The sequence below is a fragment of the Drosophila mojavensis genome, unplaced genomic scaffold (assembly GCF_018153725.1).
Source record: "Drosophila mojavensis isolate 15081-1352.22 unplaced genomic scaffold, ASM1815372v1 contig_74, whole genome shotgun sequence".
NCBI lineage: Eukaryota > Metazoa > Arthropoda > Insecta > Diptera > Drosophilidae > Drosophila > Drosophila mojavensis.
In genome coordinates, this window is record NW_025318899.1 from 332,390 (window position 1) to 354,501 (window position 22,112).

Consider the following 22,112-nt stretch of genomic DNA (forward strand, 5'->3'; position numbering starts at 1 on the left):
AGCGTTGCAGCTTGGCTTTTTGCTGAAACTCTTTTTTGTTGTTTTTTATTCTGCTCTCGTCTTTTTTATGGTTGTGACGGCAACGTCTCACTCACAGCTGCCCCCAACTCCGAGCGCGAACCAGTTCCCATTGACATGCTCCTTCTGCAGTTAACAAATCCCGGCGGACACGAATTTATGTTTGTTTGAGCATATTTCACCGTTAGTCATTCGTCACACACAAAAACAGCAGCAACAACAAAAATATATAAAGGCGCAGTCCAATGCGAATGGCCAAAATGATATAAGCAAATAAACTGTCCTAGAAACAGGGCGACAAAAAGAACTGGCTGACTCTCGCTACTTGGACAAAGGATTCAATTGTCGTTGATTAATGTTGGGCGCGTTAATTTGTTGATGTACGCGCCCTGGTTTCCAACGATTATAAATGACGTCAAATAGATTTACAAATCCGTTGGGGACACACTACAAAAATAAATTTTTATTCAGACGTTGGTTCCAAGTTTAGTATTATTTTAATAACGATTCTACGAGTCTAACCAGAAAGGCTGTGAGCAGCAGGAGCTGGATCATATGAACGGAGACGCAGATATTAAACTTGAAGCGCTGAACCAGCAAATAAATCATTTAATATAAGGAGAAGAGTTAGGAATTTAATGGTGAAGCTAGCAGCTAGATCAAATGAACTAACAATCGGCATTTAATTGAGTTTAGAGTGAATTGTGGGACACGGGATGAGCCAGTAAATAAATCATATCAATATGAAAGAGACCAGACGAGTTCGAGTTTGAGGCTGGAGCTGGGCTGAAGCTGAAGCTGAAGGCAAGCGGAGCCCTGTCCTTGGCATCGGCAGGGCAGCGCAAACATGTTTGTAAAAAGTACAAGTTAATATTTATGTAATTCTGCAGATACGTGGAAGAAGAAGAAGCACAACAACGAAGACAGAGATCATTACATTGACATATTCATGCACATGCAGTCCAGCCATGTCCAGCTGTCCAGCTGTCCGGCAGGAATGCCATCGAAGAGGCGAACAATGCAGCGGTCAGCCGGAGGGAGCGAGGAGGAACGCACTTGATGGCCATGTAAAGTGCGGACTTGTACGTCCCACGCGTATCAACCTGCATTTGGGCCATGGTTGGGGCCTTTGTTTCTGCGTTGACAGCCATGGCCAGTGGAAAAGTATCTCACAGTTGGAGCTGCAACTGGGGTTGCGACTGGGGATGGAGGAGCTCTTTATCTGCGACAGTGGAATACAGCGAATTGCAGACAACTGCAGTCCATGTTCGATGCCTGCTTATCAAAAGGTCTCGCGTGTAACTGTCAAAAATATATATTGTAGTAGACCAGAACTCGAAGCCATTCGCAGTTAACTTTATAATAAACTGCTGCAGCTCAGGTGTAGCAGGGCTCATGGCCTGGGCCTGGGCCTGGGCCTGTGCCTGTGCCTGGGCAGGATGCCGCCATTTATCTCGCTTGAATATGGAAATTTTTACTGGCATGCGAAGCACTTTCTATTTCCAAGCATTCTTTTAATTTGGTGCCGCTAAACGCTTCATTAAGTGCTCTGGCACTGTCCTGGCAGCTAGGAGAGTCCTTATGTCCTTATGCTACAATTAATTTCTGCAACCTGAATATGCATGGCGAAAAAACGGAAGTCCTTAGCCCAAGTGCCGCCAGCCGTCCACTGCAAAAGAAAGTCCTGAAAGAGTCTGGCCGCTTGACCTCGCTGCCAAAGGACATGGGACAATGGACTCCCGGCTCTACAAAGTGTGTATAGGTACAGGCGACAGCAATGAGTACATAATGAGGCCTGGCCACTGTAACCACAAACAAGGATTTCATTTGTATAGGCTGGGAGCTAAAAAGGAGCTGGCCAGGATAAACAAATTAGCGCTGGGTGCTCTGCCCTCAACCCATTGTCAGGAGGAGAAATCAAAGTGCTGCGGGCCCCATCTAATCTATGGGTCGGCCGACCTCTCCTCCCGAATACCGTCCACGGGCACCGTCATATTGAATTTCTACACCGGACTGCGTGGGCTTTTAGCTTAATTGCTATTAGAACCTTTGGCTGCAATCGAGGTCCTTTTGCTGACCAAGCCATATGAGCTCATTGGGGCCAGAAACGCGCAGTCAAACACTTGCCACCCCTCCGAACTTCAGCTTGGACTCAATTTTTGTTTTTCATTTGCGCAGGAGGCGCCGCTGGCGACGGCGACGGCGACGGCGACAGCGACAGCGACAGCACCTGTGCGTGCCGCCTGGCAATTTGGGCTGTGGCGTTCCTGTATGCTGGCGCAGACAACAAAGGATTTGCCTCAAGATACGGGGCGGGGCGCAGAAAAAGCTGTCGCAGACATTTTCATAAGCCACCCTTGTAAATGGGGCTGCAAAAGGGTATGATGTGCTTGAAGATTAGAGAAGTTTTTATGTGTTTTACTTTTACTTTTGCCTCGTTACCCATATGAACAGCTAATGAATCTTTCATTCGTAATAAAATTTAGTAAACTCTCCGGGTATACGTAGTATCTGCTAGTCGAGCCCCTGCTTATTGCTCTCCTTTTCTCCCAGATATTATCACATGTTAAAATCCCAAGCGTTTGCGTGTTGAGTTGTCCATGTAACGGGGTATACTCCGCCCCGATTGGGTGTGCCGCCTAATTGCCAGGATATGCGACGCCCCACGAGTCAACTGAATGTCAATTCCAACTCCGTTTTCGACTCCGATTGTCGAGCTCAAATCAAGGTAGCCGTACGCTTCAATTTAGAGTAGTTATTTACGAAAACGTTTTGTTTTGCGTATTACTGAATAAAATGTTTTGAACGATGAACGAAGAGGAAAACGCTGCCCAGGCTGCGCAGGTGGAGCGAGAGCCGCCAAAGATTACGTACACCAATTTCAATGACGAGTCCGAGCTGAAGGCCATACAGAGCCTGATCGACAAGGAGTTGTCGGAGCCGTACTCCATCTATACGTATCGCTACTTCGTCTACAATTGGCCAGAGCTCTGCATATTCGCTCGGCATGGGGAGCTCTACGTGGGGGTCATCGTGTGCAAGCTGGAGACATTGGGCTGCATACTCCAGGGATATATAGCGATGCTGGCCGTGGATCCCGCCTACCGCCTGATGAAGATTGGGACCACGCTGGTCGCCAAGGCGGTCGAGTCAATGCACTCATTCAATGCGGATGAGATCGTCCTGGAGACGGAGTTGACCAACAAGGCGGCGCTGCGCCTGTACGAGAGTCTGGGCTTCATTCGCGAGAAGCGCCTGTTGCGCTACTATATGAACGGCGTGGATGCACTGCGTCTCAAGCTATTCTTGCCCTGGCGTCAAGCATAGGCAACTAAAAATTCCTGTATTTCTCCCAGTTTTCGATTTGATTTTATTGTTGCGTATTTTCTGTGTATATGTAGTTTTTTTGGTCGAAAGATAAGCAAGGTTTCTTTCTTTCCAGCTCTCATTTGCTGTCTCTTTCTTTCGCTGTTGTCAATTAGCGCCCCCTGCAGCGACTCTCTGACTACTCGACTGGCTCTCCGTCCAGGTATAGCCCATCTTAATTGAGTGCAACAAGGATGCCTCACACATAACCTTTGATTACCCTTTGCCCCGACAGCCGCCTCTGTCGCTGCCGCTGCCGCTGCTGCTGCTGCTGCTGCTGCTGCTGCTGCTGGTGATGTTGATGTTGATGACTGCTGCTGACTGCTACTCATGATGGGATAATTGCCCTTTTCAGGGTCACATCAAATGACTTTTGGGCTAGGGAGTCGTGTTATGCGAGCTACGGGCACTTATGATAAGGATACGCCCGCTAAGAGGTGGTCCTCCGGCAAGCAAACGAATGGGCATTCTAGTTAATTGAGGAAAAACCAAAACAGGCTTGCTTTCCTTTGCTAGGGAGTCTTCATTGATTTCTCTTTTAAGTCAATAGACATCGATTAGTGTTAGAACTTTTACTTTGAATTCAATTTCAATTTCAATTTCAATTTATTTCACTCTTTGTTGTAATTACAGTTTTTTGTGAATGGTATCTTACAATAATTAAAGAGTTTAGACTAGGAACTAGGCCTTTTCTGCTTAGATATTTACTTAGAGATATGACATGGTATATAATATGACTTAATTATTTGGGGGAAAAATCAAAGAAATAGAAAACCCCGAGATTATTTATTACAAACTAACTTAAACACTAAATAATACTTAAAATTAAATGGCTATGCCAGTTCATTTATATGTGAATATGTTGATTCATGACACTTGGCTATGAAATTTTGCGATAGTCGCGATAATCTAATATCTACCAATTCAACATTGGCTCGACAGTGTAGATCTAACGTGGAATGATGCCAAGGAAGATTCAAAATAAGCTTCAAGATTTTATTTTGTGCGATTTGCAATTGACTTATGTGACATTTGGCTATATCTGACCAGACAGGTGCACCGTAAAAAGTAACTGATTGGAAAATTGACCTATACAAGAACATTTTGTTTTCTATGCTTAGCCTCGAGTTTCTATTTATAAAGGGATATAACGTACGAAGAATATGTTTGAGCTTTTTGTTTGTATTGGTTATATGGTCCTTGAATGTAAGTCTTCTGTCCAGTGTAATACCCAAGTACCTGACATTTGGATCCCACTTTATATATTCCGAGCCCAATCTGATGTCTGTTATTGGCACGTAGATGTCCTTTCGTTTTTTTTGTGAAGAATATAGCCTTGGTCTTTTCTGGGCAGACTAAAATTTTCCATTGAGAGAAATATGTACCTAAAGAGTCATATGCTGTTTGGAGGTTTCGAACTATATCTGCAGAAAGAATTCCACCACAAAGAATTGCTGTATCGTCCGCAAAGACCGAGGTAGTGCAATGAGGTAATATTGGGAGATCAGAGGTATATATATTATATAGAATAGGGGATAGGCATGAGCCTTGGGGACAGCCTGCTGAGATGTTAACTGCTGTGGATGAAGCATTACCTAAATATACAATAAAAGATCTGTTTTTTAGATAACTTTGGATTATCTTTATGGCCGCAGGTGGGAAATTAAGATGTAGCATTTTGTGTATTAGGCCGTCATGCCACACTGAATCAAATGCGGCTTTGATATCTAGCAATACCATTCCCGTTGACATAGAACTAGAAAAATTATCTTTAATGATTTTTTTAATTCTATAAAGGGGCTGAACAGTATTGTGTTCGCTTCTGAATCCAGACTGGTGACTTGGAAGGATATTATTGGATTCAACAAAATGAGTTAATTTATCTTGGATAACCTTCTCTAGTATTTTGCTGACTGCCGACAAAAGACTAATAGGTCTGTATGACGAGAGCAACTCGACAGGCTTATTTTGTTTTGGAATAGGAACAACTTTAGCACATTTCCAGACAGAAGGGAAATAGCATAACTCTAGGCATTTATTGACTATGTAAGTAATAAACTTTATTCCCTTCGTAGGTAGGGTTTTTAAGCATATATTGTCAATTTTGTCAATACCTGGAGATTTCTTCTTCTTCAGCTTTTTCAGTATACCTTTTATGACGCTGGAGCTAACAAAGTAATCATTCAGCGGCTCTATAGATAATTGCGCGACTGAGAGGATTGAGGCATCGACAGCGGCTTTAGTTAGCGGATCACCGAGCCCAGCAGCTACGATATGATTTAGTCGAAAGGATTGAGCTAACGCCTCAGCCTTTTCTTCTTCTGTCGTGTGACTGATGTTATTATTGACTAATGTTGGGATATTTAAGTGTTTCTTTCTAACAATTTTGGAGAGTTTCCAAAAGGGGGAAGAACCTTTATCTAAGGCTGCAAGAGTGATATTCCAGGATTTATTTCTAAATTCTAGTATCGCTTTGGTGATTAGTTTATTTAACCATTTTAAAAGGATGAGATCGGACTGGTGACGATATCTCAGCCAGGTGCGCCGTCGTATGTTCCTACTCTTTATAAGGTTGAGAATGTTTTGCGGCAGTGGTTTTGGAGAAAATTTGATTTGTTTTTTTGGGATGCTAATATCTTTGGCTTCGCGAAGGACATCACTAAAAACATTAATCATATCATCAACATCTTCTGTGCGGCACATTAAGTTGGAGTTTAGGGGTGGAAGCGAATTTTTGACAAAACGGGCGAATCTTACCCAGTTTGCTCTTTTCACATCGAAGTAAAAGTAGTTTGCGGTAATGGCAGAATTGACAGATACCTCAAGCAGCACTGGAAGGTGATCAGAGTTTAATGTGTGTAGCACACGTGGGCTAGCTAGATAACCAGGACGATTAGTAAGGAAAAAATCTAAAGTTGAGGGTTGCCCGTGACTTCCTGCAGGGTAATATGTATGTTCAGAGGGATGCATTAGATAAAAGTTCCTGCAGTCTACCTTAGATTTGAGTAGATTACCCCACGAGTTCGCTCTAGAGCATCCCCACGACTGATGTCTGCAATTAAAATCCCCTCCCAGAATAAATGTTCCATTTGCACTACACAACTTATGTAAATCGGCCTGAAAAAGCTGTTTTTTCGAGGAATTTTCGTGGCCCCCCTGGGAAATAGCATGAGTAAATGGACGTCTCAGTGCCATCACTAATGAAGATTTTTACGCCAATTGTTTCAATAATTTTAGTATTTGGGAGAGGTAGCAAAGAGTGGCGGATATTTTTTTAATAAAGATTGCTACCCCTCCTCCTCTACTAGTCGTACGGTCGTTTCTGTAACAGCTATAATTACGAATCTTGAGGAAAATACTATTTTTTAACCAGGTTTCAGATACAAGGCAGATGTCAATGTCGTTGTTGAACAGGAAGTGACAAAATTCTTCTTTTTTTGTTTTGAATGCCCCTGGCATTCCACGCAATGATCTTTACTTTGTCTAACATTAAGAAAGAAATTTGAAGGCAAGTGAGGTTATTACCTCAAACTGATCAGTCTTGGATTTACAATTTCTGAGATTACTAATGAGCTCAAAAGTAAGACTTTTTAGCTCGTCTAGCGAAAAGAGATCACTGCTTAACTCTGGTTGCCTGGCCCAGGTTGTCTTTAATGGTTCAGATATCTGTCCATTAAGAGTTGGGAAGGTTTTTTACGCAGTTTAACTGTGGAGACTGTAATGGTGTTCTGACTACCCGTGCTTTGGTGACGCCCCTATCCCTTGACTTTATATAATTTATTCTGCCTGGGCACTCCACTGAATTAGACTTATGAGAGCCGTGACAATTTGCACACTTAACAGGTAACTTTTCTGAACACTCAATAGTTTTATGGTTTCCTGCGCAATTCATACAGTATGGTTTTACACTACAATAGGAAGATCCGTGCCCAAACATCTGGCAGTTATAGCACTGAGTCACGGTGTTTGGTCTGCGTCTTTGGTAGTCCCATTTGACTCTGATATGGTCAATGACAGAGTAGTTTTTCTTCAGCTCGTTTAGACTTGTTGATTTGTTGACAAAGTAAACTACATACAGCGAGAAATTACTATTGTTGGCTCGTTTCCTTTGAATAAACTTGACATCTGTACATTGAAGTCCCATTTGTGTAAGCTTGTTCCTAACCACATCAGCCGGAGTGTCATCAAGTCCCGTAAGCACCGCTTTGTATGGTTTATTGTGTTTTTTTGCAAAGGAGAAAAACTCATTTTTAGAGTTTTGCAGGTGGGTGCAGACATTGGCAAAATCCACCTCTTCTTCGCAGTGTAATTTAACTCCAATAGAAATTTTTCTAATTGAGTAGTCTTTGACATTTAGTAATTTGCAAATACCATGCAGTTGTTCAGCAGTAGTTTTAAGTACCGTAATAGGAGGAATGTGAGTTTTGGTTTTGTTGACAATTACTTCCTCACAGTTGTCGTTATCAGTTTCGTCATCCAGCGCTTGTAACGGTTGATAATAGTTGTTGTTGCTCTGCCGTTGACCAGTGTCCGTTTTTGGAACTTTTCTGCTCTGTGTTGGCGACATAGCGGCGCCAGCCAGACTAACTGTTCTCTTAATTTTGTTTTTGTTTTAAGTCGAAAGTGAAAGATAAGAATTTCGCTATCGCGGAGCGCTCACACGTGCGTACAGTTTGGCAGATCACACCGAACTGATTTTACTTTGAATACTGCAAAAATGTGAACCGAATTTCTTTTGCTACTCTCATCGTTTATCTATTTACATGCCATGTAATACATATATTGAAGAAGTGCCCTTCTATGCGATTCTCAATTTTCATTTTCTCTCTCACTGCCCCTTTCCCGCCTTTATATTTTCTGTTTGCCATTTTTTTGATAATAACCTACTTTTGCATTTGTTTCTTTCAGTGTACAACGTGATATCCGCCTGCTGGTACTAACATCAATTTGTGGGTAAGTCCATAAAAAATAAACATGTTTAACAAGCAACAGCAATTTATAATTTATGATTTAAGAATTGACTAAATATACGAATTAAACTGCATCAAAAATGAAATGTGAAGCTTGGTTAAACCGAGTTGGTTCGCTTACAATGAAAGTTTTATGCATATATGCATATTATTATTTTCATTATGTTATATGACTGAATATTAATTAAATATTCCGAAATTATTCAGTCTGCATAATCAAAGGAGCTCCAAATGATTCTGATAACCATTCTCGGCCAGCTGGTTAGTATCCATAATCAGGGACACTTGATTGCATCTGGTAATTATAACTGCATTTGCATCGTATCATTGCCAATTATATAATCCAAACACACACACACACACACTTAGAGCTTTGGGATTTGGGGTCATTGTCATTTTCGGATTGTCGTTTGCGAATCGTCCAAGCAAGCGGCAAACGCCCAGAACAGCTTTGGGGGTTGGTCAGGATGATGTAGCTGTCTCTTCATGTGACTTGTGCATCCCCTGCTACAGCCTCCATCATTGTACAGTGAGGGAAAAAAGCACGTAAACACATATTTACTTAAAGCAGTGTGGATACACCATATTCGACTCTAATTTAGATCAATGTTGCATCAAACCGGAGTTTTACTCAAGTCTAGTTACTCGAGCTTTCTCTGAGTGTACAAACAGCTGAGATTTATGTGCAGCGGGCGCAGACAGAAGCTGACATCAAATTGAAATTCAGGCAAATGTCAACGGCAGCCGCCAGCCGCCAGGCTCAAGGCGAAGGCGAAGGCGAAGCCGACTCGAGTTGACTTGAGTTAAGCCAAAAATCCACATAAATAACGCGAGCAACGGGCGTCGCGACGGTCATCAGAGTAGAGCCCGCCCCCTTGCCGCTCCCGCTCTCGCTCATGCTTCGTCTGCGTGTCCCTGGCAGAAGTCGTTGGGCTTGTTTCTGCGAATGGCAGGTGCAACTCAATCAACGCCGCCAGTCGAGGCGCAACGTTTGCGTCGCGTTGCGTTGCGTTGCATCTGGTCGAGTCAGCGGGCAGCTAAAGCTCCAGCTCCAGCTTCAGCTTCAGCTCCAATGCCCAGTCTCAGCGCCAGCCTCTTGGGCCACCTGCCCCAAAATGTTGGCAGCGCAAGGCGCAGCCGTTCTCGCTCTCGAGTGGCTCAACTGAGGAAGCTGCCCGGTGGCTGTGGTCCATCTCAAGTGGGTATCAAAAGATCAACGATCGTCAGAGGGCAAACCAAGTGGCGATCGAGTGTTTTGCAAAAAATAAGGGGAGGCAATATTTTCACAGCTCTAATGCTAACAAATCGAGGCTCAAATCACGCAAAGACCAACAACAAAGTTGCTTCTTCACTGTCTTGTGGCTGTTGCAGTTGGAGAGAGCCTAACGGAAATGCTACATAGCAGTAGTGCTGTCTAGAGCTACTCAGAGTTAGGAAGTGCAAGGATCCGTTTAACTCAAGTCTGATCTATTTTTTGATATTGTTATATTATGTCTTCTATTTTCTAATTTGACATGTCGCTGGTTCGTAGAGTCCATATGAACTAGTTTGCCTGGAAGTTCCATTCCAGCATTATCTCATAGTTCAAAGAAACCAGATTAATAGTATTATATCATAGATAATATACAGGATGTAAAATGCTGTTAAATAAGCTTTCCCAGTCCGAAACGCAAAAATTGCTTTTAAATTTCGTTATTAATTTAGACATTTATTTTGTTTAAATTTTATTTTATTTTATTTTTTTTATTTCCATTTTTTCATTGCTATTTTTTTTTGTCTTGTTTTTTTCGACACAAACATGTGTACAGTTGTATATATACATAAATTTATATGTATATATGTAGATTTTGGGGGCTGTTACAGTTTGTAATGGGCGTGGTCACAACTATTTACTTTAGCTTAGCTTTTACATGGGGCGGGTTGGGGGTTAGATAGGGTTTTTGGACTCTTTTTTGGCTTACGCTTTGCTGAGTTTTACGCTAGATTAACTCTTGATTTGATTTGTGAATATATGTATATATGTGTATATATGTATATGGTATTTGTCGGTCAACATGTCAAGATGTAACTAACGTGAATTTGAATTTCAATTTCAATTTGATTTTTAGTAAGGAAAATGCTTGCATATTGTATTACATTTTATTTTGTTTAATATTTTCTTTGGCTTTTTTTTTCGTTTTGCATTAATAAATATTTGTGTTTAAATTTTGAAATTTTATTTTTAATTTTTTTTTAATTGTTGTTTGCTGTGGTTTTCTCTTCCTCTTTTTTCTTGTGACTAGTGTGCGACTTAATAATATTTACAATTCCAATTTGTTATAGGCTAATTAGGCATAGCTATATATCTAGAGTTTTATTTTGTTTTCTGTATATAAATAAATTAAATGTTCTATAAATATAAACAAAGAGTTTCTGATGCGAAATTCCTATTAATAAGTTAAGACAGCAGACAAATAAATAAATAAGTGAGCGAAATTATAAACATTTCTTTTATAGGAAATCATAGCTAGCGGCGTTTAGTTATAGTTTTCCCGCTTTAGTGGGGGGTTTTTCCTTTTGTTTCTCATTTTTTGTTTGAGGTTGGGGTTTATCTCTTGTTTTTTTTTTTCTTTACACGCAAAATAAATTCAGTCTTTGGTTCTATCACAACATTTGTTTACACGTTTCGGCCCGTTCTTTGAGTGTGTTTGTTCTTTCATTTTTCATTTTTGTTTGTTGTTTTGCTGTTCTGTTCTGCTTTTCGGCTGTTCTGCGTGAAATGTTGGAAAACGAAACTCGTAACGCAACGCAACGGAACGGAACGGAAAAGTGAAGCCGAACGAATTTTGAATTTCAGTTTAAAACTAAAATCAAAATTTTACTAACTTTGTTTTTGTTTTGTTTTTCTTTTTTGTCTATGTCTATGTTTCTCTCCTGGTTATATATTAATATATATATTTTCGATGTATATATACTATATATCTTGTGTTTCGCTAGCTGCTTAGGACACGCCCAAGTCGTGCAGCAAATGTTGTGTGATCACCTCGCCCTGCTCCTCCATCAGCTGCGCCGTCACAGTGTTGATCAGGTTGAAGGCAATCGCGAAGACGGTGAAGGCACAGTAAACACCCAGTGCCAGCCACCAAATCAACTGCTCGTACTCCCGATGCCCGAAGTTCTTGAGCACCAGAAAGCCAATGGTCAGGCCAGCCAGGGCGCCGGTCAGATGCGCTATATACGAGACCTGGGGACCCTTGGCGAAGGCGGGCGTGGCAGCGCCATCAAAATATTGCGTATACAAAGCATAGCCCAGATCACAAGAGACTGCAGAGAGAGAAAGAGAGCAAGGGGTATTCTTCAGTTAGTAAAAGTTTCTCAAGAGAGGGAGAGAGAGAGAGGCAGAGAGAGATAGAGATAGAGAGTCGTTTGCTACTCACCAAAGATGACCACGGAGCCCAGCTGCGTGGATGCGGACTTCATGTGCGCATAGTTGAGCGTGATGTTGGCCAAATGTGCTGCCAGCAAGGCATAGACACCGCCGCTGGCGCCCACCAGGAACACCTCGGAGTCGACGACGCTGGTGCCCAGCGAGCCGGCGAAGACGCCGGCCAAGTAGATGACGCCGATGCGGGCCGTGCCGTGCATCACCTCCAGGGGCACTCCGAAGAATAGTTGGATGATGATGTTGAAGCCCAAGTGGAACCAGTTCGCGTGCAGGAACATGTAGCTGAAGAACCGCCAGACTTCGAGGCGGCGATCGGGTCGATAGACGAGCACCGAGTCGCTCGGTATGGGCACCGGCTGGCCGAAGCTCTGGGCGGGCATTGTGTAGCGGTCATAGGCGAAGATTGCAATCTGCAAAAAGGCACCAAAAATAGAAGAGCGAATTAGTTGAGTTGGAGTTGGAGTTGAGTTGGAGTTGGAATTCGAATTGGAATTGGGGTTGCTTTGATTTATGTTGTTGTTGTTTTTGCTGCTGCTGTCGCAGCACGCGACGTCAAACTTCGCCTTGTGTCCCACATAGACACACGAACACACTCACACGCACACAGCCATAGCAAAGCCTAAATAGAAGAGAAGAGAAGTGCTGCCAAGTCCTGCCAACTTTATTTTGGCTTGCGCTGTAATATGAGCGCGCGCTCGCTCTAACACGCTGTCTCGACAGCAGCCTAGCTCGCTCGCACTTGCTGTGTCTGTTTCTTCGTTTAGTTTTTATGATTGTTCCGTTTGGCTGTTGCTGTGGTTGTTGTTGTTGTAGCTTGTTTACAATCGATTTTGGGGGCGCCAGGCAGGCAGCCAGAGACGTGTCTGTGTGTGAGTGTGTGCGCGCTGTGTGTGTGTGTGTGTAAGAATGCGCAAAAGAAAGCAGCAAAATTTTATCGCTTTTAGTTAGAAGTTGAGAATTTGTAAAGTTCTTCAGCGAATTTTTATTGCATTTTGCGGTTCTTTGATTCAATAATAATAATAAATTATCAACTAAGGCAACAACAACAAGAACTATGACCATTATCTGTGAGAGGGTTTCAGACACTTCAGAAACGAGTGGACAAACGGAAATGAAATCCTAGAGCTGGAACTGTGAACTAGTAGTAGTTCCAACTGTGTGTCAATTCAATAAGGAAATGGAAACGTTTCCAGCACATCGTGGAATGGAACACTGAGTGGAATGTTGCAATCCCTCTCTCAGTTTCCCTTTCTCCCTCCCTCCACCAATGTCTTCTACTCACCTCAATGACGGAGATCATCAGAATGAACCACGGCCAATGTTTGCGATGCTCGAATTTGAGCATCATCAGTTCATCCGTTTCCATCGGTGGCATGTTGCATGTTGTAGCTGTGTTAGCTGCTGCTGCTGCTGTTGTGGATGCTGCCGCCGCTGCTGCTGATGTGCATGTTGCTGTTGTTGCTGGCAGCTTGTGCTGCATGTAAATGTGCTCGCCCTGGCGGGTGCAGCAAGTGCTGCTCGCCGTGCTGCAGTCCGTGTCGTAGGAGGAGCAGGCAAAGGAACTGTGCGAGGAGGCAAAGGAGACGGCTGCTGGAATGTCAATGATGGTCGCCGCTGTTGCCGTTGTCGCCGTCGCTGTTTGTGGCGCCTCCAGCTGCTGCTGCTGTTGCCCACCCTCTTCCTCCTCATCCAGCTGCAGCTTCGTGTGGCTTTCTGTGCTGTTTGTTGTGGCTTCCATTTTTTATTTACTTTTTTCCCTCTCTGTTTTATGCGCTTTACAAAAGTCTTTTCTCTGCTTGTTTTTCTTGTTCTTCTGAAAGAAATGAACGGGAATAAAAGTTTATAATTAATTAAGTGTAGCGGACAATAAACAAAAAAATCAATTAAGTACATAAATTATTCATAAAACAGAAGCCGAAGTAAATAAATTTACAGCCAGGCAACGACAGCATCATTCGCTGTAAAGCAGGATTACAGATAGGGTCGCTTGACTGGGAATTCTATTTTCTATTCCAAATTGATAAAATTGTAGCCCTAAATTTTATTTGTTAGATATTTGTATATATGTATATGTATAAATTTAAATTTCACTTTCTATTCTTGCTTTTCAAACCGATATGCCTTTATCAAGGTGATTTACAGAGCATCGGGAACAACAACAATTACACAACTTGAAAATTTCTTTCTGCCAGCGAATTGTTTATTGTCGAGAACTTGGAAACTTGCATTCCTAGACTCCCCATTCGTAGACCCCCCTCCGCCGTCTCCCGTCTCCTGCTCGGCCGTCTGCTTCCGCTTGCAGCTACCTCTCCCGCCCCGCCCCCGCTTCGAGTGTCTGTATGTTTGTTTGGATGTGGGTCAGCAGTAACATCTCCGGCCTCGGAGGCCCATAAAATTTGATGGTCTTGCTCTTGCCTGGCGCGCGTCGTCCTCCCACGCCTCCGCCGTTAAGGGCGGGTTGGCAACTAAAATTAGCCAAAGGCGCGCACGTCGAGAAACTAGTTGAAGGCGACGTCACTCTCCACTCTCCACACTCCACTCCACAAATGGAACTTCACTTGGGGGCTTGAGTGTGTGGCACACTAAAAGGGAGTTCGGTGTTGAAATTGCTGCTTAGAACTAAACTATTTCTACTTACAGTGAGCACTCGCGTAATGAACACTAAGTAAGCAAAGCAAAAGCCTATCAACTCTTTATAAGTATCTTAGTTGCCCGTTCGCTCCAGCGAGATTCCACTGTAAACTGCTTATATAATTCCAACTTAAATGCCTTAAAGTGTGTTGCATTTAAGACATAACCAAATGGCTTTTAATATTTGGTTGCAACAACAATAACGACAATGGGAAGGCCATCTGGCTAATGGGCCAGCCAATCAGCTAATAAAACGAAATTGTTGTCAATTTTTTGGTTAAAACAAATTATGTTAATCGCATTCGTTTCAATTACGAACAAACGCTAATGACATTTTTGTGGGTTGCACAAAAGGCAGAAGAAAAAGAGGAAATTAGAAATCAAAACAAATTGAAAATGAAAATGAAATAGAAATTAAATGAATCTTGCTTTATTCACATTTGCACGCCTAAATTGACTTATATTCTGCATTGTTGTTGTTTCATTTTTATAAGTCGCTCAACAATAGGCGAAAAAAACAAACTTTTAAATTTAACGGTTGCACAATACACACACTCACACACACACATATACTAAAGCTGCGCTCACTTCCTCTCGCACCCACACAGGCACACATAAACCTTGGTTTGTCTTGAAGTTGCGCTCGCTCACTCGCATATTTTAGTAGTTATTGCAATTATGCTTGTGTGTGTGTGAGTGTGTGGGAGCGAATCGAAGCTCGCAGCGCACTTCTAACTGTGCATGTTTGTTGTTGTCTTGCTTGGTTGCCTAGCAGCCAGCGGGGGCCGTTATTTGTTGTTTGCCTTTCTGTGTCTCTCTGTGTGTATATGTATATGTGTGTGGCATTTCAATATGGCACAAAATCGCAGCCGCTGCTTATTAATAAGTTAATTAATTAATTTTATTTCTTTTTTTGTGTTGATTTTTGCGCAAGTTGCACCAAATAAGCAAACAGCATGAAAAATTCGCAATTGTGGCTGCTGCTGCCGCTGCCGCTTCTGCTGCTCGCGTGTTGCACGTTTGCCAATTAACAGCAGACAGCAGACATGAGACAAGTTGCGTATGAAATGAAATTAACGCAAACTCGACGCTGGTCAAACGCCAATTGCCGCCGTTGCCGTCGCATTGTTTCACATGACCCTTTCGCTCGCTGGCTCTCTCGCTTGCCATGTTTGCATTTTTTTTGCTACACTTGCACCTTGCTGCCACCCCTAAGCAACAACAACAGCAGCAGAAACAAAAAAAAAAATAAAAAATGAAACGCGACTTGCAACAACTGTTGAGTTGAACAAACTCATTACGCGTTGTTGCACGCTGCACTTATTTCTGTTTTTTTATGCCTGTCTCTGTCACACTCACATAGTCTTTCTCCCCCTTTTTTTCTTGTCTGCGACAATTTCTATTGCAATTTTTGTCATTAAGGTCAAACTTGGCTGTCTTCTTCTTACCTTTATTTAGTGTATTTGCTATATATTTTTCATAAATGTTTGTATATTTCTTTTTATTTATTTTTTTTTGTATCGCTTGTTTATCCAAAATGCGTCAGAAGGGGGCGCGCCTTTAATCCAATTGCTGCTTCAGTTAGTTCGAGTATTTTTGTTGTTGTTGAAGTTGTTCACTTTGTTTTTGTTGCTGCTTGAAAATTTTGAACTTTGTTTTAATGCTCATAAAATTCATTTTGAGCGCAGAGCGAAATATTTATTATTGCTTTTCTTTTCTTTCGCACTCAACACACACTTTATGTATTTCATTTGATTTTTCTATCTCGAATTTTTATATGTTGTTTATCGTTCCGTTAGCCGTTAACTGAATTCGAGTCTCACGCAATTCAATTGAATCTTTATTATTCCTTATTCTCTTTACGATGCTCTCGCATTCGCGTCTCGCACGCAACTAAAGCAGCTCCAAGCAAGTTCGTTCTTTAAATAGCTGGCCGCGCAACTTCTCGCATGCGGCTCTATGCACTTGGGGGTGGGTTGCCATCGAACAAGCAGGTGAGCCCAGAGAGCAAGAGAGAGAGTGGCACAACACGTCGAACCAAGCCGGCTGCAACTTGCAACCGCTGCATTTGCTTCGAAACTGCAAAAGGTCTTTGCTTCTATACATACATGCATTTGAATTTGATAATTTTCTTATACTTGCCCAAAGCTGACCTGGTAAAGAGAAAGAGAGAGAGAGAGAGAGAGGGAGACTGAGAGAGCGATCGATTCGAAGTCGCTTCAAACATGTTGCGTGTTGTGTTTTCGTTTTTCTGTCCCGTTGCGAGCGTATAAGAGTATAAGAGTAGCCACATTCTTGCCGTCTGCAACATGCATGGCCAGCAAATCCGGTCTTTTAAACTTGAATTTCGTGTGTAATACAACAAACGTCCGTCTTAGTCGCATTCCATTGATACCATTCATCCAATGCAAACGTATACAAAATGCAGCGTTTACCTGAGCAACTCCGTTGCGCTGTTGCTGTTGCCTGGTTATGCGTAATGTGCGCTTAGTTAATCGGCTGGCACTCTGTTGAGCAACGCATAACGGTATGATTCATAGCTGTTTTTTGCCACCGTCATTGACTTGATCAGTCGGCCAGTCAGTCAGCTGCAAAGCTCGCTTTGTGATGAAATCTTATGAGTCGTTCAATGTTCTAGGCAGGCATTGCCAACAAATGACCTTCAGCTTTACTGTCTTTGTTTTAAGGGAGGAGATATGCGTATGTAGGTGCATGGGTGCATAGGTATTGACTGTTGTGGGATTTCGGACTCGTAGATAATATATTCAACCAATTTGCAATAGAAAGTATGCATATAAATTGTAAATTCCTTCCCTCTATATCTGTATCTATCTATGTCTATGCGATCAAATCGAGAAGGTATTTAATTTCACACCTTCGCTAAAGAGGAAGGTTTACTTAGATAGATACGAATCGGTAGCAAAAATAAATATTTATACAAATTATTAGAGGTAGCGGATGCCTTAGGCCTTTGATCCGTAGGCAGTTTAAGCCTTCGCCAGAAAATGCCACAAAATGTTGCACAAAAGGAGTAGCAGAGTAGCTGACTAGCTGAGTAGCTCAATGCAGCTACGTTGCAGGATCAGAGGAACGTGCGGTACGTGTTTTGCATGATAAGCCGGGAATTTACACAGATGCTCAACAGATAAGACAACACACATACACACACACACACACACACATACAGACACACAAATTGAACTGTGTTCTGCTCTCGCAGTGCATGAAAAGTGAAAACGCGTTTTCCAAAACATTCACCAAGTGAGTTTTTCACACACCAAATCACCCACAACTCTTCTCGACTGAGATTTATGATGACTTTTTAACATGTGCAACAGGTAAGCCCGCACACACATACACGGAGCGAGTGCAGTGCGTATGTGTCTCTGTGTGTGTGGGAGAGAGAGAGAGAGAGATTGACCATGACCATGACCAAGCACGTCATCGTAAATCCTTTTTTCCCACGTTCTCTCAAAAATCTGGGAGGCACGTCCCGGTCACCTTTTGGCCTCCACACTTCAGGTGAGGCAAGTCGCAAGTTGCAGTCACAGGTACTCATAATTGCCGCCTTGCTGGGTGTGTGGGCGTGTAGGCGTGGCATGGCGAGCTGCTCTCGGGGAATTCCTTGTCGTCTCGTTTTTCCCACTGCCGCAGCAGCAACATGTGCGTGCCACATGTGCGATTCAGGAATTTCCGCACAGGAAGATTGCTGCAGGTTCTGCGATGTGCGATGTGCGATGTCCTTGCTCCTTCCGTTGCATTGCGGATTTTCATTTGAATTGCTCAACGCGTTTTCGCGACTTCGACTTTTGTATTGCACTTGTCCGAAAGTTCCCACAAACTATGTGAGTCCTTGTATCTGTGTGTGTATACGTGTGTGAGTGTGGTTTTCCCGCATTTGAAGTCATGTGTCCTGCATGAGGATAACTAGTCTATAGCGCTGCCATGCAGAGGCGCGACTCCTGAGCCAGTTCCCAGAATGTGACGCAGATGCAGGCGACTTGCCAGCCTTAATGATTCCATTTGGCATCAGCAATGCGGAGCTTTAAACTGAAACCCTGATTATATAGCTGCAGCGATTATTATAGCTCTGTTAGGAGCCTATAAATGGAATGCAGGAATAATAGATTTCGTAGCAGTATCTGGACCCATATGCAGGATGCAATCAATATAATTATAGCTGTTTCAGTGTTAGAACTCGACTCAGATTTATATATGTATGTACTTCCCTTCTTTTCTTGCTCTTACCTTTTAATATGTTGTGGTTCTAGTTGTTCTTGGATCACATCCTTCAGCTAGGTGCATATCCTTGTTGATCTTGGAGTGTTTATGCAGCTAAGATATTTTCAAACTGAAGCTGAAAGCCAATTGATTCCTTTCAGTTGAGCTGTGTTTATTCCGGCTCGCAGCCAATTTCAAATTTGCCTTTCGATTTGCTGTCATTTGTGATCCTTGCTCCCATTTATGCTCTGCTGCTGACTTAGCCAAAGTCCTTGAATCAACAGAGTGAAACAAAAGGCGTTTGCTGTTTGCTTAAGGCTGGCGTCGAATGTCCTGGGAAAACTGCGCCACTGAATGCTTGGCATACGAATGTCCTGCTTAACTGACTGGCCCTGCGTGTGCATGTCCTGTATGTCCTGTGTGTCCTGCGTATCCGGGTGTCCAGTTGAGCTCGCTCTGGGATTAGGCTGCGCTCAATAATTCCAACAATTACTATTTGAATGCAATGTTTATGTTCAATTATGAATGGATACCGAGGCAGACCATTGCAGGAGCAGGCCTCGCCAGGACTCGTCTGCTCGTTGCAGCTCGTTGATTGACATTTTTATTATGCATATTCAACTCGAATGGCTTGCCTTCTTGCCTTCCTCTCACGCAGACCTTCGCTTTGACAATAACAATAAATTTCCAATTTGTCTTTGGCTTTGCCCATAATGTCCTTTACAAAGGACCTAAATCCAATAGATAAATTTAAGCACTCTTCGTCCGCAGCAGCAGCAGACGATGAGAATCCTATTCAGGAATAGTTGTGTTGCGGACAGTCTCATTACTCGGCCATTATAGTGCCTCTTCTTCTTCTTCCCCTGCTATATACATATATATCTATATCGATATCTCAATCAATTTTTTCAATTCCATTTACAATTGGCCAGCGCGCGTCTGGCTTCTGCAGCTGGCAAATGACAAATTTGCATTTTTTCAGCATTTCCACCCGTTTTCCAGCGAGGGAAACGCTTTCAAATGTAAATTTGCTTTGCTGCAGTTTTGTGCATCGAATTAGTTTCAACCGCTTTCAATTTTGTTGGCTGCCTCAGCACATTTTCTCCTGCTAAACAATTCAGGTTCGTCCAGTGCTTTTCCTTTTTTGTTTTCTTTTGTTTTTGACAATATATTTGAAACAAAGTTTGGCCAGAAATTTACTTGTAATTAAGAAATTATTTCAGCTCCAATGCGAATCGGAGCAGCAGCTCGTTCATGTGCAAGTCCAAGTGAGTTTGTTGAGCAAAATAAGTCAAGCAATGTAAATAAAGATTAGGAGCTTGGCAAAGTGCCTGACTTACTTTCCAAGTGAATTGTGAAATGTTTAGCCCTGCGTACATATCTATTCATATGCATATGTATGTGATTAAAAGTGAACAAGTCAAAGTATTTGAAGGAATGTGTAAAGCTTGTGAAAAGAGAGTGTGGGAGAGAGAGAGAGAGAGAGAGAGAGAGAGAGAGAGAGAGAGAGAGAGAGTAGGGGGCCTTAGTAGGCACCAGGCTTCTATTATAATCAATCTACTTTACTTTTATAGCATTCGTATGTCCAGTCAAGAAGTATGCCACTCCTCACGTCTCTAGCCAGGTCGTCTTTTAATTCCTTCCCCAAATACCACATAGATTAAGTCGAACATGTGAAACCTCTTAATTTAGCTGGTGCTCGTGTGTGCCCTCGCTTGGGGGACCCGTCCCGCCCGCAGCTCTATAAAATTGATTGAAACAACTTTAGTTGGCTTTGTTAGCTCTGCCCCTTGGCCCGTGCTCCACTTGCAGCGACAATGTTGTTGGCAGTCGCAAAAAACATATTAAAAACGCGTTCGCTCGGGCAACCCAGTTATGATGAGCTGCACAGTCGACCCGGGAGGGCAGTGTCGAGAGGGGGAGGGGAGTGACTGGTTGCACTGGTTGGCAGAAGATGCTAGTAGGAGGGTTGGGGTGGGGAGCAGGGCTATGGGGCTTCGGCACTCGTTGCGCTAATCAGTTAAGGGGCACTTGTCCACTTTGGGATGCTTTGGTTTTAATTACGCGGCGAAAAGTTGGAATCGTGCTCTGCGCTGCAATGCGCTGCTCTCTGGTCAGCAAGCACTCAAAGTGGACCGCAGCTGGGCGAGGTTCGTTCGACGCCACCGCCACCTCCATCACTTGGTTGGTTAAAGTGCTGCCAACACATTAAAACTGCAATTCATGCGCTGCTGCGGCCACACATGGCTGCCGCTGGGGGGGATTAGGGAGCTGTGGAAGACATGAAGCTCAGCAGGAGTTGGCGCACTAATGAACATTTTATTGCAAAAGTTCTGATTCAACTGTGTGGAGGAGAGTTTTGAAAACTTTTGGTTCATTCTCTCTCTCTCTCTCTCTCTCTCTCTCCATATTCTCACTCTCTTTCTATTTCTCTCTTTGGCGTTTTATTGCAGTTCAGCTTTGACTGCACTTGCTACAAACGGAAGCTGTCTGGGCCAATTTGAAATATTGTTATGCCAAGTGAGCGTCCATAACTCAAACTGCCCACCCCAAAAGAGAAAGACTTACGTACTCCTTAAGCCAAATCCGTGACTGGCTGCACTTGTGTGACTTCCTCTTTGGTTGACCCCAGCCCTTGGTTGGCTAAATATCACCTTCTACCCCTTCACTTTTTGCGGAGCAGACAACTGCCAGACGTTGACACTTGAAATCCAATACGTGCTAGCTGGGAAAACCCTCCGGCAGACCCCTGCTTGCCCGTTTCCGAGGAGTCCCTGAGTCCATTCATTCAGTCAGCTTTGTAATTTACTTTTAATTTGTGCTTATGGCGTGATCCTCGCGACACGCTGACCACGCAAATGGATATCCTGTCTGCTCCTTGCTACCCCCCGCACACACACACAGACACCTATACACACCCGGTCTGCCCTTCTGACCCTGCCTTGACCCACCCTCGCCTGGTACGTTAATGAACCTCTGCTTGGCTCTGTTCGCAGCTATCAAATAATTTTAATTACGGATTTGCGCAAACATTGAAAATTATTCTAAACGAAATTCAAATAGTTTTTCCATATGAAAACCCTCAGCGAAATCGTTAGGAACCGTATCCTTTTTCAGCAGGGCCAGTTGCCAGCTGTTAGTAAATGGGGAAAAGGGGTTTTACGTTTCTCATTACGAATAATTTAATTGGTTTTCATAGCAGTTTTTCCGCATTCCGCTTTAACTGGAAATATTTTTACTCGCTTTTTATTATTTTTGATAATCCTTTTTTTTAGTTGTTGAGTTTTTAATATTATTAATTGAAGTTTTTGAATTCGTTTGTTAGTGGGGAAAAGGCAATTAAAAGCGAAATGTGAGTAGCTACTTTTGTGGACGATAAATTAATAGTTTGATATATATTATAGAAGGGGTAAAAATAACTATTCAAAGGCAATTTGGTAAAAAAATTAAATGAAATCAATCGAAATGTAGAAGGGAATTTT

The 22,112-nt window shown here is 42.8% G+C and overlaps 2 protein-coding genes across 2 annotated transcripts; one reads left to right on the forward strand and one right to left on the reverse strand.

The window, feature by feature from the left end:
- The first annotated feature begins 2,723 nt into the window (after positions 1–2,723).
- Positions 2,724–3,466, forward strand: LOC6586389 (N-alpha-acetyltransferase 30A). The gene has a single exon (XM_002011967.4). It carries the CDS (start codon positions 2,827–2,829, stop codon positions 3,343–3,345), a length of 519 nt encoding a protein of 172 aa, XP_002012003.1. The 5' UTR covers positions 2,724–2,826; the 3' UTR covers positions 3,346–3,466.
- A 6,703-nt stretch (positions 3,467–10,169) lies between these two features.
- Positions 10,170–16,320, reverse strand: LOC6586390 (protein rhomboid). The gene is made up of 4 exons (XM_002011968.4): positions 15,858–16,320; positions 13,061–13,591; positions 11,771–12,188; positions 10,170–11,657 (listed from the first exon to the last, which is right to left on the reverse strand). The coding sequence occupies exons 2-4, from the start codon at positions 13,514–13,516 to the stop codon at positions 11,335–11,337; spliced, it is 1,197 nt and encodes a 398-aa protein (XP_002012004.1). The 5' UTR covers positions 13,517–13,591; positions 15,858–16,320; the 3' UTR covers positions 10,170–11,334.
- Between the last annotated feature and the right edge of the window lie 5,792 nt (positions 16,321–22,112).